Below are 16,596 nucleotides of genomic sequence, written 5' to 3'. Positions count from 1 at the left end.
CATAACTTACTTATTTTTCGCTGTTGCCCATGTCGCTTTTGTTTCGGTAGTATGACATTATTGTCTATGTCACAAATAAGATTAGATCGTATTCCAGCACTACCAGTAGTGTTACTTTGACCTGTTACACCCACAAGTTGAACATTTTCGTTATTCTGAGTAAGGTCAAAAAGGGGTATGAGAGGGAGCCCTGTTAAAACTTCAAAATTGTCTCTGCTATCAGCATTACTAGCAGTGCTAAAGCTTTGGGCTCCCCGTGCTGCATCGATATCTCTACCTTCTCTACTGCTTTCACTGCTCATAATGCTTCTACCCGTTCCACCACCTCTATCACTTCTACGATCACCGTCATAGTCGCTACTAGAACTAGAGAATGTCGGTGAAGAAAGCTCAGGTGAGTGAGCAATGCTACTGCTGGTACTAAGATTGCTTTCATCATTGCTTTGGTCCCAACCAACCCTTCCAGCACCCCTGCTATTACTTCTTGAGCTTTCTTAGCCTCAATGGCCTATAAAGTTTTGATTTATAGGAGCAGCTTCATAGTTCTGCCAATATAAAGTTTCTAAAAACAGCGATGATTCAGATGAAGTTGGCATTTGATCCTGTGAAGTAAATTGTACTAGACAAGGATAGATGACTCTCAACTCAAGAGTGAGCTCCCGCAAGCTCGATGAGTCAATAAACAGGCTCATGGATGAGCCGATAAACTGACTCGAGAGCAAACCAATAAACAGACTCGTGGGTGAGCTGATAAAAGACTCGAGAGTGAGCCGATAGACAGACTCGTGAGCGAGCCGATAAAGAGACTCTTGGGTGAGCCGTTAAACAGACTAGAGGGTGAGCCAATAAACAGACTCGGTGATGAGCCGATAAACCGACTCGTGGGTGAGCCGATAAAAAGACTCGAGAGTGAGCCGATAGACAGACTCGTGAGCGAGCCGATAAACAGACTCATGGATGAGCCGTTAAACAGACTCGAGGGTGAGCCAATAAACAGACTTAATGATGAGCCGATAAACCGACTCGTGGGTGAGCCGATATACAGACTCAAGAGTGAGCCGATAAACAGACTCGTGGGCGAGCCGATAAGCAGACTCGAGAGTGAGCAGATAAACAGACTCATCAGTGAGCCGATAAACAGACTCGAGAGTGAGCCGATAAACAGTCTTGATGGTAAGCCGATAAACAGACTCATGGGTGAGCCGATAAACAGACTCGATGGTGAGCCAATAAACAGACTCAAGGGCGAGCAGATAAACAGACTCAATGGTGTTTTTTCTCAACTATTACACCCTAGTAAGCAGAGCGCAATAAGTCTTGATGTTGGGTAAATAGCACTTATAGTGAATGCAGCTATGATACACTGGTTAATATCACAATGCTAAAGTCAGAAATGGTTACAAGAATTTTTTACACTATTTGCTTTTTTAAAATCAAGCAGAGCTATTGTAAAGAACGCAGTATCTTTATTTGTGTTATCAGCACCAAGCAGTAAAACAACAGCAATGACAAAACTGAAAGGTTATATAGCAAACCAAGAGAAAAATCTACAATTGATTGGCTTCACAATAATTAAGTCAACCGTTGCCACAATAAAATATTTTGAATACAAAAGTGATAGTATTTGTCACTAACTAATCACACAATACAAGTATTAATGATTTTTTGAGTATTTATATAGTAACATGCCAAACTTAAAACAATATGATAATAAATGGTTAACATAAAAAATTGCTAATAAAAACATACATATAATATTATACTACAATGAACATGTATTAAACGAGCGCATTATAATTGACGGCTCAAATTTGAATAAACAGCGATAAATTCAGAGAACTCTATTACGCACGCTAGCAGTCTATAAATATAAGTACCAACTGATATTCTTTTCAATAGTTCCCCTTTCCCACCTCAGCTCTCCTCGGGGCCGCCATTCAATCTAAAAACCTCTGTCTTTTGGTGACAATGGTGGCAATTCTGTGTCATAATTACCGCCAACCGTTTTTAATTACACTATGAAGTGATAAATTACTTATTCCAAGTTTTGACTCTAGCAGGATAACTAATTAAAATGAATGTGATGATAAACCAATGAAGACCTTAAAATCAACTCCTATGACTGCACTGTGTGAAAAGTATTGATCAACTTATTATGTTTGGTTATTTACTGGCTAAATGCCAAGCTTTGCGTAGCTAGTAGTACAAAAAGCTTTTGACCAGAATAATTAGTTTCAAATTGACACATGCAAAATGGAACTCTCTAAAGTTTAAATAAAAATTCTTATTTAATTCTGTGTGCTATGTTTAATAAAGTTCATGCCAATTTTACGTATACACGTAGCATTTTGGGAAGTTTTAAAGTGGTTTTGTAATTGTGTTATTTTTTCTAATTTATTTGACTTTCAAAAGACATTCTCTTCATGATATGAAATTTAAAAGTTACAGTTATTTGACACACTTTTGAATAATTTTAAGACAAAGTTTTAAGACCTTTACAGTTGTTTTTTCTTCTCCAAATTATTTCCACTACACAAAACTCCTTTCTCATGATATGTACTTTGAAAGTTAGAATGGCAAAAGTTGTTATATGTTGAACACAAATAAATTTTCTGTCCCTCGACTTTTTTTATAAACTTTTTCATAAAAGCTAGGTAGCACAGCTAGTTTCAAACGAGTTTTAAAATTGGGACCAATATGTTTCACGACAATATGCTTCACTTGAACTATTTTGTAAATATTCTTAATAGAAACAAATTTTTGACACCGAAAAACAGTACACTTATGAAACCGGTAGATTGTTGCTGCTCTCAATGACTTCAAAGAACAAACTTTATGTACTCCACACAACTCGGTAAAAGGAGTTAAACAGTTGGAAATTTTATCTAATAGTGTAACAAAAACGAGCAGCCATCTGTATGGTTAATAGCAGTCTGGAATGCCGGACACCAGTTCAGTGGTTCAAGCCTCTCCAAAAGAACATCTGATCTCAAAGTTAAGTTTTATATATAGAAAAAAAGTGTTTCTTCACCCCGGTTTACCCATATGAGTGGTAACTTCTGCTTTAACTTGGGTCTCCTACCAGACACCTGGGTGTTTGAGCACTCGCCTCAAGATCTTAGCTGCAACTCTGATCAGCTGATCTTCTGCAACTCACCTGAATCGATTGCTGTCGGTATTTGGGCACCCCACATTTTATGCGCCTGTGTGATTGCGCCCAGTGTCCCAATGACTACAAGAGTTACGGTTGTTCTTACATCCCAGCATATTTCAATCTCTTCTCCAAGAAAGAGAGATTTCTCTACCTTTCCTTTTTCTTCGCTGGCTATATTGTAGTCATTTATAGTAGCCCTCTTGTTTTCCTTGTCCACCACCACTATATCTGGTTGGTTTGCTAAGACATGCTTGTCAGTCCAGATGTAGAGGTCCCAGAGGATCTTAGCACAGTCATTTTCATTGATGTTACCAGAAGCTTCCCACCGATTTTGTGGTTTATTATGGCCATACTCATCACATAGACTTCTATACACAACAGCTGCGACATGATTATGCCGCTCAGTGGATGCGTTTCCTGCTAGCTGCTTGCATCCACTGATGATGTGTTGGATGGTCTCAGGTGCATATTTGCACAGTCTGCATCTAGGATTGTCTCTAGTGTGATAGATTTTTGTTTGGAGTTGCCTCGTTGAGAGCACTGTCTCCTGGGCTGCCATGAGTGGCAACTCTGTATTGACCGTTAGGTTTCCTTTGCCAGCCACATATATGTCTGGTAAAGATCACCAACCTTAAATATCTGTCGGTGGTAAGCACCATGAAGAGGTTTCATGTGCCAGTCAATTTCTTCATCATCAGGGCGAAGCTCCATTGTCAGAGCAGCCAATTGAAATTCAGCTAGCAACTTATCTGAAGTGGCCATGGAGACTGCATAGGCCTTGATGCTTTGTTCTTCTTCTTTCAATGTCCGCTGTACACTTTGAGTCCCCTACCGCCATCTTTCCTATCGAGATACAATCTAGTAGTATCAGATTTTTGGTGGAGTACTCCATGCATGGTCAGCTGTAACGAGTTGCTATATCTGTTTCTTTGAAAGCTTCCTCAGTTCACTTTATTATGCCTGCTGGATATCTTATTACTGGCAGTGCGTCGGTATTTATTGCAATGACTTGGTTCTTGGCATTAAGCTGGCTCCGTAGGACCTTCCGAAGGCGCTTTTTGTAATCGGTAATGGTTTTGTGACATACCTCGACTTCGTGGTTGATGTTGCTTTGCATAATCCCCAAGTACATATTCCCCAAATTGCATAATCCGCAAATGTATATCTATATATATATATATATATATATATATATATATATATATATATATATATATATATATATATATATATATATATATATATATATATATATATATATATACTCATGCTACAGACAGTACTGTTTCGGCTATTGAAGCCTCATCAGTGCGGCTCAGAGCTTTGGCAAGGGACACAAATCCCATTACCAATGAGAGTTGACTTCCTGCCATGAAACAACTAGGTTGCCTCACAGACTTTAAGAAAGTCAATGTGCTGGCACCAGAGTGCTCAAATCACAAAGTGATGAGCTTTGCACAAAGGCTAATAGTGCCGCACCTCTCACAGAGTGCTCAACCAAACCGAAGTAAGGGAGCATATACTCATGCTACAGACAGTACTGTTTTGGCTATTGAAGCCTCATCAGTGCAGCTCAGAGCTTTGGCAAGGGACACAAATCCCATTACCAATGAGAGTTGACTTCCTGCCATGAAACAACTAGGTTGCCTCACAGACTTTAAGAAAGTCAATGTGCTGGCACCAGAGTGCTCAAATCACAAAGTGATGAGCTTTGCACAAAGGCTAATAGTGCCGCACCTCTCACAGAGTGCTCAACCAAACCGAAGTAAGGGAGCATATACTCATGCTACAGACAGTACTGTTTCGTATCAATTGTTATATATATATATATATATATATATATATATATATATATATATATATATATAGATTAATATAAATATATATATACATGTATATATACGTTCTTTCTTCAAAGATCTCTTTGCTAAGCAATTCCATTTCTATTCATATATACTAGCAGCATCCAATGACTACAATATGGCCAGCAAAAAAAAAGAAAGTGTAGACAAATATCTCCCTCTTGGAGAATAAATTGAAAAATGCGGGGATCTAACAACAACGGTAATACCAGTAGTCATTGGGGCACTGGCCTCAATAACATCAGCGGATAAAATGTATCTTGCCCAGATACCAACAGCAATCAACTCAAGTGACTTGCAGAAAAGTGCGCTATTGGGAACAGCTAAGATCTTGAGGTGAGTGCTCAAACTCCCAGGTCTCTGGTAGAGTTAGAGTCTCTTGAGTTAGAGCAGAAAATACCTCCCACACGGGTTAACCGGAGTAAGGAAACAATTTTTTTTACATATTTAAATACATATATATATATATATCTACAAATACATTTATATATTTACATACAGAAGCTCCCCTACTTACGAACATTCGAGTTACAAACAACGGTACGTACGAACATGTGTGTGCGTATGTCCGCTGCGAGTTCCGACGTTATTAGCGATGGTATTACTGGCGCGTTAGCGGCAAAAGGAGGCACTACTCGGAAGCACCACCCAGCATCCAACTTCTTTTTCCAAGTTTGTTGCAGTGCATAAGTGCATGAACGTATCTCCAGTGCGCAAAGAACCGTTTTATTTTACTGTACGTATTGTTAAGGAATTTGCCGGCCTTTACTTGGCATGATCTAGGCTAATAAATAAAGAGAAGAGAGTGGATGTAGTTTCATTCAGCTTTTTTTACCGAAGTAAAATTCATTAGCTGAAGAGCGCATGACTATCTGCTCTGCTCAACTAAGTCAGCATGCTCTTTTATATACAGTAATATCAACCATTCCGGCTAATGGCAAACGATAAGAACATCGGCTATCAAGGTGAATAAATAGGACCGCTAGTGCGTTGGTATGACAACAATATAAGTGACAATAAGTGATAGCATAAGGAGTGAAACAACAATATAATAAAAGGACAACACATACAATAAAATAAGACAACAACAATAAGTGATAGCATAACGAGTAAAACAATGATATAATAAAAAGGACAACACATGCAATAAATAAAAATGCAGTGTCATGGCTCGGCGTTCACCACAGTACTCTCTCTATTTTATTAAATGTTTTTTAGTACAAACCAATACAGGTTACTTATGCAAGCCTTAAACATACGTATATAAACCTTCAATATATTATATAGGCCTTAAACATAAATTATATATATATATATATATATAATACAAAATATAGCACTGAAGCGACTTACGAACGGATTCACCTTACGAGCGATCATTCGGAACATGACTCGTTCGCGAGTTGAGGAGCGTCTGTATACATACATACATGTATATGTTTGTCAAAGTTTGTGTGTATGTTTGTAGTTCCTGCTTTAGCTATTAAAATCTTTGAATAAAGTAATCATATTGCTGAAGATTTGATCTCAGACTCTTTGGTTCGCCAGTCCGATGTCTTAATAATTCAGCCACACATTCTTGATGTATTCATTAACCGATTTGTGTCGCTATATGGGAGCCAATATGCTACCGCTCTCCGTCACAACGAAATGTGATGGCATTGCATCATGGGAAGTGGTCACCTTTATTAGATAGCTCACTTAAACTAACTATTGGCAGTGTCCAGGCCGATAGCATGTGGCAGGCAACTCTCATTACCTCTCCTTGTTTATAAGCTGATTTTTAATACATGGACAACGCCAGGTAGCAGAGCTAGTATATACTTATATAAATATGTATATATAAATCAATCATAAATATATATATATATATACATGTATATAAAAGTTATATTTATGCACATTAGTAAAAAGAGTGCTCAATGTTTTGAGTAAAAACAGGGCTGATATAAAACTATGTGTACTAAAAAACTACCTAAAAAAGTAGTTTTTTAGTACACATAGTTTTACATATATATATATGTATATATAAATATAAATACATATATATGTATATATATATATAAATATAAATACAATGCATGTATTTCAAACATAAGCAATTATAACTGTCTCTAAAATAAACCTTAAGGTACAAAATTACCAACTTGAGAGTTTTAGTTTAATTTTGTTTGGGTAGTTTTAGGATGAATTTGTACTTTTTTCTGTTTTCTTGCAACATTGAAGATACCAAAGGTTTATTTCTTCTGCGAGCAGGCGCTCACAGAAAAACAACACCTCTGTGTGGTAAAGTCGTTGGCAATTGTGTCTGTCAAGCAGCATCTCACTGGTTCAAGCATTTTGTGGAATGCCAAAAAAGGCTTCAAATAACAAATCACATTCGTGCCCTCAAAAAGTACATCGAAATTTAACTCTTACAATACAGACTGTAAGTCAATGTATCGGCTATTGATAAGCCGATGTATCGGCTTATCAATAGGGCATCACTTTTCTTTTCATGACAAGACTACACATTAGCTAAACCAATCAAATCTTGTCTCCAATGAAACAAGCTTGTTGCCAGTTGAGTGCAACTGATTGATCAGAAATCTTTTTGCTAAGCAATTCCATTTCTAATCATTTTTCAACGAGGAAAAACTAAATCGCTATCGTCATGGCAATAATAATAAGCTCACATAGTTTTTTAAATGCAAAGGAAGCATCAGAAATTTATGGAATTCAGATTTACCAAGCATGTTTATACTTATCCTGTAGAAAATCCTGTTTTAATTACGAGGCATTTTACAGTTAAACAATATCTGCTTTGGTTCTTGAGATACTGCATAAATACTAGCGGTATATCGATTTTTCGAAAATCTGTTTTAGTTAACTCGGTCAGAGTAATAATTTGATCAGAATTTAATGCGGTTGTAAAAGACTTAAGCTACGCTCTGATTTATTTATATGAGCCCCAACACTAATCTCAAAAGTTTTTTAGCATTATCTCATGCTTGCAACCTTAGCTGGAGCAACTAAAGATGTAAATAATCGCTATTCTTTTTTACTGTTGTCTATAAGACTCATTGCCAAAAAAGCTACTGGTTTTATTGATGCCAGTTTTAACACTATACACCATTATAATTGCGATAAAACCTCTAATTGAATGCCATTTCGATCTGAATGCTACTTTAACAATCTTTGATCTTTGTTGTTTGATATTACGCATGTGTCTTTGTACCACTGGTTCTGGGTGCTAAGTCGTACGCGTTATTGTGGTTTTTTCTGTTATTATGGATTGCAGAAATACACGAGCACCGGTCTCCTCCTGTTGATGTTCTGTGACATGCATACAATCAAATTGTAGCAGCACTTTACATGGTGCCCTGAGTGAAGAAGCAACTTTATAACTCATAGAGACCGATACAACACACTATGGAGCAACTGTTAGCACCAAAACTGCTGGCGGATTGCCCTAAACTACCGGAAGAATGGCAGATATTTAAATGAGATTTCAAACTCTTTTGTACAGCAACATCAAAAAACACTGGGAAGAAAATCAAGAAGGCTTACCTATTGAGAACTTTAGGTCAAAGAAGCAATCAAATATACGATTATTTTAACTGGAGCAATGCTACTGATAGACTAGTTTACAGCAAAGTCATAAAGAAATTTGATGACTACTGCAAACTGAGAATCAATCTCGTAGCTAAGACACACTCATTGCTGACATGCAAACAGGGGAATAAGACAATGGACCAGTTTCTCACTGAACTACAAGCTATTGCAGAACTATGTAACTATGACTTGAAGGAGCCATATGTCAGACTAGTGCTGCAAGCACTCATATTAAGTATCGATAATGACAAAATAAAAAAGAAACTTTTTGATTTACATATCACTGACTTAAACAGAACATTCAAATTATGTAGACGTGAAAAGATGGCCACTATAGACTACAGGACAGGTTAACCTTGCCAAGCATATACCACCCTATCGCAACACTGCTGAGAGTAAGACTGACAATCCCAGACTGACAGACACTTATCGCTTCAGTAAGTCAAACACCACAAGACCATCAAGGAATTCAAACTGTAGAAATTGTGGAAATGCCCACCTACCGCGGTCATGCCCAGCGTATGGCAAGGCGTGTAACTATTGTAAGAAATTCAGCCACTTTGCTGCTTACTGTAGATCCTGGAGATGTTCATCCAACCACATTGACAACCACACAGAGACCACCAATCATGTGAATTAGAATTACTCATTAGACAATGATGTTGAATTACACAATGTAAGTGTTATATTTATATCAGTGCGAGTCAGTAAACTACTAGCCACTCTTACGATCAAACCGACTGAAACTGATTCTGAGTGCAGACTTGAATTTCAACTGGACACAGCTGCTACATGTACTTGCAATACCCTAAAATCAAGTGACTGTGACAAACTGGACAGACCAAGAATAAAGCCCACTAAGACAATTCTGCCTTTGTATGACTAAAGCAGTTGTACTCCCTTAGGCTGGACACATCTCCCAGTACAAATCAAACAGGGACAGTCTATGACTCTGAAGTTTCTTATTGTTAAAACAAAGCAGCACAGTCTTTAATCATTGAAGGCGTGCCAAGAACTCGACCTACTTCAACTGGCACCGAATGACAATCAAGAGAACGCTAACTCAATGACTACTGAAGAACACATTGACAAATTACTGACGGACTATGATGACATTTTTACTGAACTTGGAAGACTCAAACAATAGTATAAAATAGAACTCACACCTGACTCTCGACTTATACAAGTACGACCTAATAAGGTGTCATTGTCTATGAAAGATGACCTCATTGATGCCATTAATGAACTGGAGCAGCATAGAGTCATTGCTAAGGTGGATGAACCAACAGAACGGATCAGCCATTTACTGCCCGTAAGCAAACCAAACGGCAAGATCAGGATGTGTATAGATCCACAAAACCTCAACTAATGTATCAAATGCAATCATTCTGTTATGCCAAATCCAGACGACATCTTACCAAACCTGAACAATGCCAAATAGTTCTCACTATGCGATGCTAAAAAAGGGTTTTACCAAATTCCCCTGGCTTACGAATCTACAGATCTGACCACTTTCTGGACTTCAAAAGGAAAATATAAGTACTTGAGGATGCTGTTCGGATTTGTTTCAGAGCCAGAAAAATTTCAAAGACAACTGACGGAGGCTCTTGCAGAACTAGATGGCCTAACGGTAGTGGCTGACAACATTCTTACTTATGAGACCACCAGAAAACAGCATGACTGCAATTTAAAAGCCCTAGTTGAGCATGCTCGGCTGACTGGACTCAAACTCAACAAATCCGAATTCAAATTTCTTCAAGAGTAGTTACCATACATTGGAAACCTACTCACAACAGCAGGGCTTTGATCTGATCCTAACAAAGTGGTTACTATCTGTAGAATGAAACCATCAACAACTCAGCAAGGCATGAAACGTTTTCTAGGGCATGTGACAGATATGTCTAAATTCATCAACAACTTGGCTGCAGAATCTAAACCTCTGCAACAATTACTCAAACATGACAATGGACATAAAATTCAATGAATGATGACCAAACAAATGCTTTCAACTGACTAAAGACTTTGCTAACGGACTCCAAAACTATACAGTACTTTGACTGCAACTAACCTATTACTGTACCGACAGATGCTTTGACGGCCGGATTTGGGGCGACACTTATGCAAGAAAGCAAACTTGTAGCATATGTGTCGCGCAGTTTGACTGATCAGAACAGAATTATGTACTCCTTGAGCTCTAATGCAAGGTTATAGTATTTAGCACAGGATGTTTTGACCAGTATATCTTTGAACACTGTAATGTATCTATTCACACTAACCATAAACCTTTAGTTCCTATTTAAAAAAATCTATACATAAGGCTTCAAGGAGACTACAGGAAATGCTACTGTACCTGCAACAAAACCCTAACACGAAAGTGATTCGGCAAAAAGGAACTGAACAGGTGACTGCTGACTTGCTATTACATGACTCATACTTTGACTCGCCAAACCACTAGAAACTACCTGAACACATCTTTTAGATTGACCCACAAATGACTGACTCCATTGTTGGCGATGACTTGACTCATGAAATTTGAACAGCTAAACACTCAAACAACTTATCAACTGTGGTTGAAATGCTCCTAAATACACTACATATGGCAAGTATTATCACTTTAGAGAGGAATTAACCAGGGAGAACAACATTGTACTGAAGGAAAAACGGACAATTATACCAAAGGTGTTGCAACAACGATTCCTTAAACTCTTGCACACTGGGCACAAAGTAATAAAATCAACACTTGGACGTGCTCAGTACACCGTCTTTTGGCTAGGTATCACCAATGACATTAGGAACTATATTGCAAATTGCTCTAAATTCCAGAGGGATGCTCCTCAAAAGCAAAGGGAGACCATACTCAATCACCGAATTCCCAACAAATGATGGACTAAAGTGTGGATCGACTTATTTGAAAACCACAACATACACTACCTGGCCATTGTTGACTATACCACTGACTATTTAGAGTACGAGCAACTGTATAATCAAACTGCTGAGACTAGAATTCGAAGTGTCAAAAGCTGTTTTGAAATACTAAGCATTCCTGAAGAGGTTGCGATTGAGAGTGGACCTCAATTTACATCTAATCAGTTGGTTACTTTTAGCAAAACCCAGAATTTTAACACACTACCAGCTCACCCTATTACCCACAACCAAATGAAAAAGTGGAATAAGCTGTGAAGATCCTCAAAAGCATACTGCACAGATGTGCTGAATTTGAACTAGCACTATTAGAATACAGAAACACAACAAAAGAGCATATTACCACAAGCCCAATTCAGCAACTAATTGGCCGACCAACCAGGTCAATGCTGCCACAATCTATTGTGTCTGTAGAAAACAATGGATATTGGGAGAAACTAACCCGAAATCAAAAGCGTCAAAAGAGTTACAACGGTAAAGCCAGAGATCTTACACCATTAGCCAAAGGCTAACCAGTCTTGGTTAGAGACTGGAGACACCACAAACAGCAATGGCGAAAGGCACAGATCAACAAGTAACTGACCAGCCAATTGTATGATGTGCAACTCAACGATGACCTTACAAGCAGGAATAGGCCCGACATTAGACCACTACTTGCAAAAAATAGTGCACCACCACCTGGAGAACCAGAATTAGCAACTCTACAAACCAGCCTTGAGAACACTAGTCGCGGCAGGGAAACTTCCTTTAGCAATCACACTGAAACTGTGCCAAGGCCACAAACCATGTCTGAACTGAACCACACTGAAACTAAACATTCCAACCATAACACTAATGCACAGGCCAACCTAAGACGTTTAACCAGATCTCGCAAATCGCCCACTTGGATGAAAGACTATATTCCAGCATAACCACACACACTTTCCAACCACGGGGATGTTTGGAATTACACATGTGTCTTTGTACCACTGGTTTCGTGCGCTCAGTCGTATGCGTTATTGTTGTTTTTTCTGTTATCATGGATTGCAAAAATAAACAAGGGCCGGTCTATTCTGGTCGACGTTCCGTGACACGCGTGCAATCAAATTGTAGCAGCACTTTACAATAATACACCTAATATCAAGGGATCAGTAGAAAATTTTTCATCGCATTCACAAAATCGTATGAATAATGAATCATTTTCAACAAAAACCATCAGTTCTCTTATTGTCACACTTCAAAGCCGTTAGCTTGCTTTTTTGTTAAAACTTTGAAAGCAGCGCCATCAAAAAATTAATCATTGTCTTGAGCTACTAGCAGTTCTTTGTTTAAACATGTGTGTAAAAACAGTTTGCATTTGCTATTGTAAAAAGGTTATGTTTAGCAGTTGTGCTAAAGGCAACTTGCAAAGATTTTGTCGCTCAACATTTTTTTCAGATACTAATACCCACAAGTTTAGCTGTGCAAAATAAAAGCTGAGATCAGAAAACATTGTGGAAAATATTGGACACCCAGAGCATGTTCATTCCATCGAAAACAACAATCAGAACACAGCTATCTGAGCAAATGATGCAAATACTTTGTTATAACAATGATCGTTTTTCCTTAAATATGTAATATACATGCAAATATGTTTCGTCTATGTCATTAGCTCATAAATATATATTAGTTGCATTTGATATATTATTATTATACTACTTCTAAATTTTTAGATTTATAACATATTATTGAGAGCTTTTAATTGTAGTTATCTGATCTTGCAACTGTTCAATGCTCAGGACTTTTCTATTGCACATAAAAAGCTAGTTTTGGCTGCAAAGTTTCGCGAAGATATCAATGAGTGCACTGAGCCATTGTGCAACATCAATAAATATAAATATAAACCAAAACTATGTTTTCAACCTTAGAATTAAATAAGTCTTGTAAGCGCTAACAATTTGAAAAGTAGGACAACTCTCATATCATAGCAGGATAATTGCACGCATTATATACAATATCAACTAGGGGAGATATTTTTCAGTTTCTCGATGCATATTTAATAAGAAATCATTGACAAGTTAGATGTATTTTGGCAGGTTTATTGCATCCGAAAGATTTAATGTCAGAATTTAATGTCTACCAGAAGAAAAGAACAAAATATCAGTGACATTTGCTTCCCCCGCAACAGGGCTAAACTTAAATTCCAAAAATTCTAATGAGCTATTTGAAAAATAGATTGCCAGCCTCTATTTAAAAGCCGCCTCTAATAGACCACCACTGTAGAATAAATATTGAAAAATAGAGCGCCATGACGTTCAGTTAGAGGTTTTACAGTATTTTGGTTGTTCAGCCTACAATCTGCTGTTAGAAAAGAAATGTTGTATCTTGCTGACGTAATGTTTGATTATGATAAAGTAAAAATCGAAATGCACGAACATATCATGGCTAAGGTGAAAAAAACTTTAAAAGGTTTGAAAATTTTCTGTCGCCTGACTTTAAAAATGGTCTACCTAATAATGTTTATACAGGCAGACCTTTTGGGATATAAATAATATTTTTGGTCATTACAAGTATTGGGAAAGTTTGTAAAACACAAGTTGAAATTTTTCAGTAGACATTAAGAGTGGTCAACCTATCAATGTGGCCGAATACTTCTGACTAACATTTCCATTCTTACTCATTGCACTATTTTCCATCCAGTTACAACATTTGTTTGGGCAATGATGTCTTTTTCAAAACATTTAATGTGCTCTTGAAAAGCTGTCAGCGGTTCTTCCTCTGTAGGCTTCTCACTAATGTATGCCAAACTAGTTCTTGTGCATCATAGGAATTCTTCTTCATTTTTCATTTGGTAAACTTTGGCAAATTTATTAAATATTTTAAATAATGCTATATAGTTCTCACGTGTTGAATTTAAGGTCGATAAATCATACGCATGAAATTAGTTTAAATACACATTTTATATAACGATTTGACGGATTTTGCCATGGCTGAAACCAGATGCAATAAAACTGTAAGAAAACTGCATTGATATAACCAGTTTTTACTAGAATTTTGGCTAACAAGATTTAAAGTATTACAAAAAACGTAGAATTGAATGGCCAATATTTTTCCTAAAAGCAATTCAGAAGACAAATCTTAAAAACCATTCAAACAAAGAAGTTCCACGAATTTTGAAATAGTTTTTGGCCATCTTGGAAAATTCATGTACATCGACAAGTGGTTTACAATCTTATCAACATGCATATATATTTATATATATATAAATGTATATATTAACCCTTTTGCAGGTGAGTTTTTGAGCCTATTTCAGATCGTCCTGGGTGAATTAATTTTTCAAAAATATGAAAATTTTGAAGTTTAATTAAAATGATATTTTTTTGCTTCACTATGGTTGCATGATAAGTTTGTATCATATAACAAGGCATTTTACAAACAGTTTTACACCCTTTGTGACTATTTGAGCTGTTTAAACTACCCTTACACATGTAATTTTTTAAGAAAATTGAAAAATTTGATTGTTGTTGCGATAATGTTATATTGTTGAATAAAACATATTCTGTATTTATGTTACAAATAAAGCATTTTACAAGTAGAACCACACTTTGTAATGCATATTAGCCACTGTTTAGACTTAGTCCATAGCACATATCCATAGTCCATACAGTCTATTTGTGGTCTATAGTCCATATTGTCTAATTGTGATAAGCTACAACAGAAGCAACATCATCATTAGACTCATCACTTTTATCGAAGTCCATTAGATTGACATCAGAAAAAATTGAGTCATTGTCTGAGTCATCAACTATAGAATCTGCCAAAACAAACTGGGCCTTTCGAGTTGATCTAGCAGGTCGTTGGGAAGATGAAGCCATGATTATAAAATATTTTTTGTGTTCTAAAAAAATCAATGCTTGGATCCCACTAAGTAAAAAAGGCACAAAGAAAGGGCATCGACAACGATCGTAAAGCATAAAAATCATTTTGGAGAAAAAGGCTTAGTATCTTACTGAGTAAAAAAACATATCGATAATGATAACGATCATCCAAAACGAGTCGAAATGAAAAGATACATGTCTAAAATGTAGTTATTCAAGTCCTCACATGTGTTATTTTACTTTAAAAGTATTTAATTTGATAGAAAAACGAACACAGACCAATAGCAAGTTCTTTTGTTCACATAAAAGCATAAAACTTGATTCGGAAAAAAAGGCTTAGTATCTTACTAAGTAAAAACAAACATTGAAGGACGTTTGATAACGATCGCCCCAAAACAAGTTGAATTGAGAATATACATGTCTGAAACGTAGTTATTCAAGTCGACACATGTGTACTTTTACTTTATAAAGTATTTAATTGAATAGAAAAATGAACACAGACCAGTAGTAAGTCTTAATACGTAGTGCGTATGATAGCGACATTAATGTCGCACCACCTGCAAAAGGGTTAAAATATATACATATATATACATAATATATATACATATATATAAACATATTTATAAGCTGACGTAGGTCTCAACAACACTTCTGAGACCTACGTCAGACTTTGTAAAACCGACTTTAAAACTAGATACCATAACCATAAAAGCAGTATAAATAACAACTCAAAAAGAAATGCTACAGAAATGAGCAAACACATATGGGCACTAAAAGACCGAGACCTTAACTTCAAACTTGACTGGAGTATGCCTGAAACACGATAAATTTTAGAGTAACTTAGGTAAAAAGTGCAATTTATGTATTTCAGAAAAATATTACCTTATTAAAAAACCTGACATGTCAACACTTAATAAAGAACAGAAATTGCCTCATCCTGTCCTTGCTTTACGAGTTATCTTCTTTGCAATTTTAGGAACAAGTTAATCCGAGCACGAAAAAATCCACCAATCATGTGAAAGAGTGGGATGTTTGAAAAGTCACCATCTTGTGCCAGTTAAAGTCAACAGCCTGATGATTGCACTAGCAAGAAACTGTCAGTAGTTGAAAAAAAGATAATTAACTGTTCAATTTTCTAATTTATATGTAGATATATATATTTATACATGTATAATCAGTGTATATTGCATGAAATACTACTCTACTGGTAGTAAAAATATTACGGAAT

The 16,596-nt window shown here is 36.6% G+C and overlaps 1 protein-coding gene across 1 annotated transcript; it reads left to right on the top strand.

Annotated features, from left to right (window-relative positions):
* The first annotated feature begins 373 nt into the window (after positions 1–373).
* Positions 374–1,331, top strand: LOC137398002 (cyclin-dependent kinase inhibitor 1C-like). Its single transcript, XM_068084102.1, has 3 exons — positions 374–394; positions 530–609; positions 758–1,331. Exons 1-3 carry the CDS (start codon positions 374–376, stop codon positions 1,329–1,331), a joined length of 675 nt encoding a protein of 224 aa, XP_067940203.1.
* The last annotated feature ends 15,265 nt before the right edge of the window (positions 1,332–16,596 follow it).

The sequence above is a fragment of the Watersipora subatra genome, chromosome 6 (genome assembly GCF_963576615.1).
Source record: "Watersipora subatra chromosome 6, tzWatSuba1.1, whole genome shotgun sequence".
Taxonomy (NCBI): Eukaryota; Metazoa; Bryozoa; class Gymnolaemata; order Cheilostomatida; family Watersiporidae; genus Watersipora; species Watersipora subatra.
This window is presented reverse-complemented; position numbering and strand designations above follow the sequence as displayed.

What these genes read in the sequence shown, in the direction of transcription:
- LOC137398002 (XM_068084102.1), top strand. Translation starts at nt 374, where the DNA reads ATGTCGGTGAAGAAAGCTCAG. An exon ending in TGTCGGTGAAGAAAGCTCAG is followed by an intron (nt 395 to 529) that starts GTGAGTGAGCAA and finishes TTTGATTTATAG; the next exon opens with GAGCAGCTTCATAGTTCTGC. An exon ending in TTGGCATTTGATCCTGTGAA is followed by an intron (nt 610 to 757) that starts GTAAATTGTACT and finishes AGCTGATAAAAG; the next exon opens with ACTCGAGAGTGAGCCGATAG.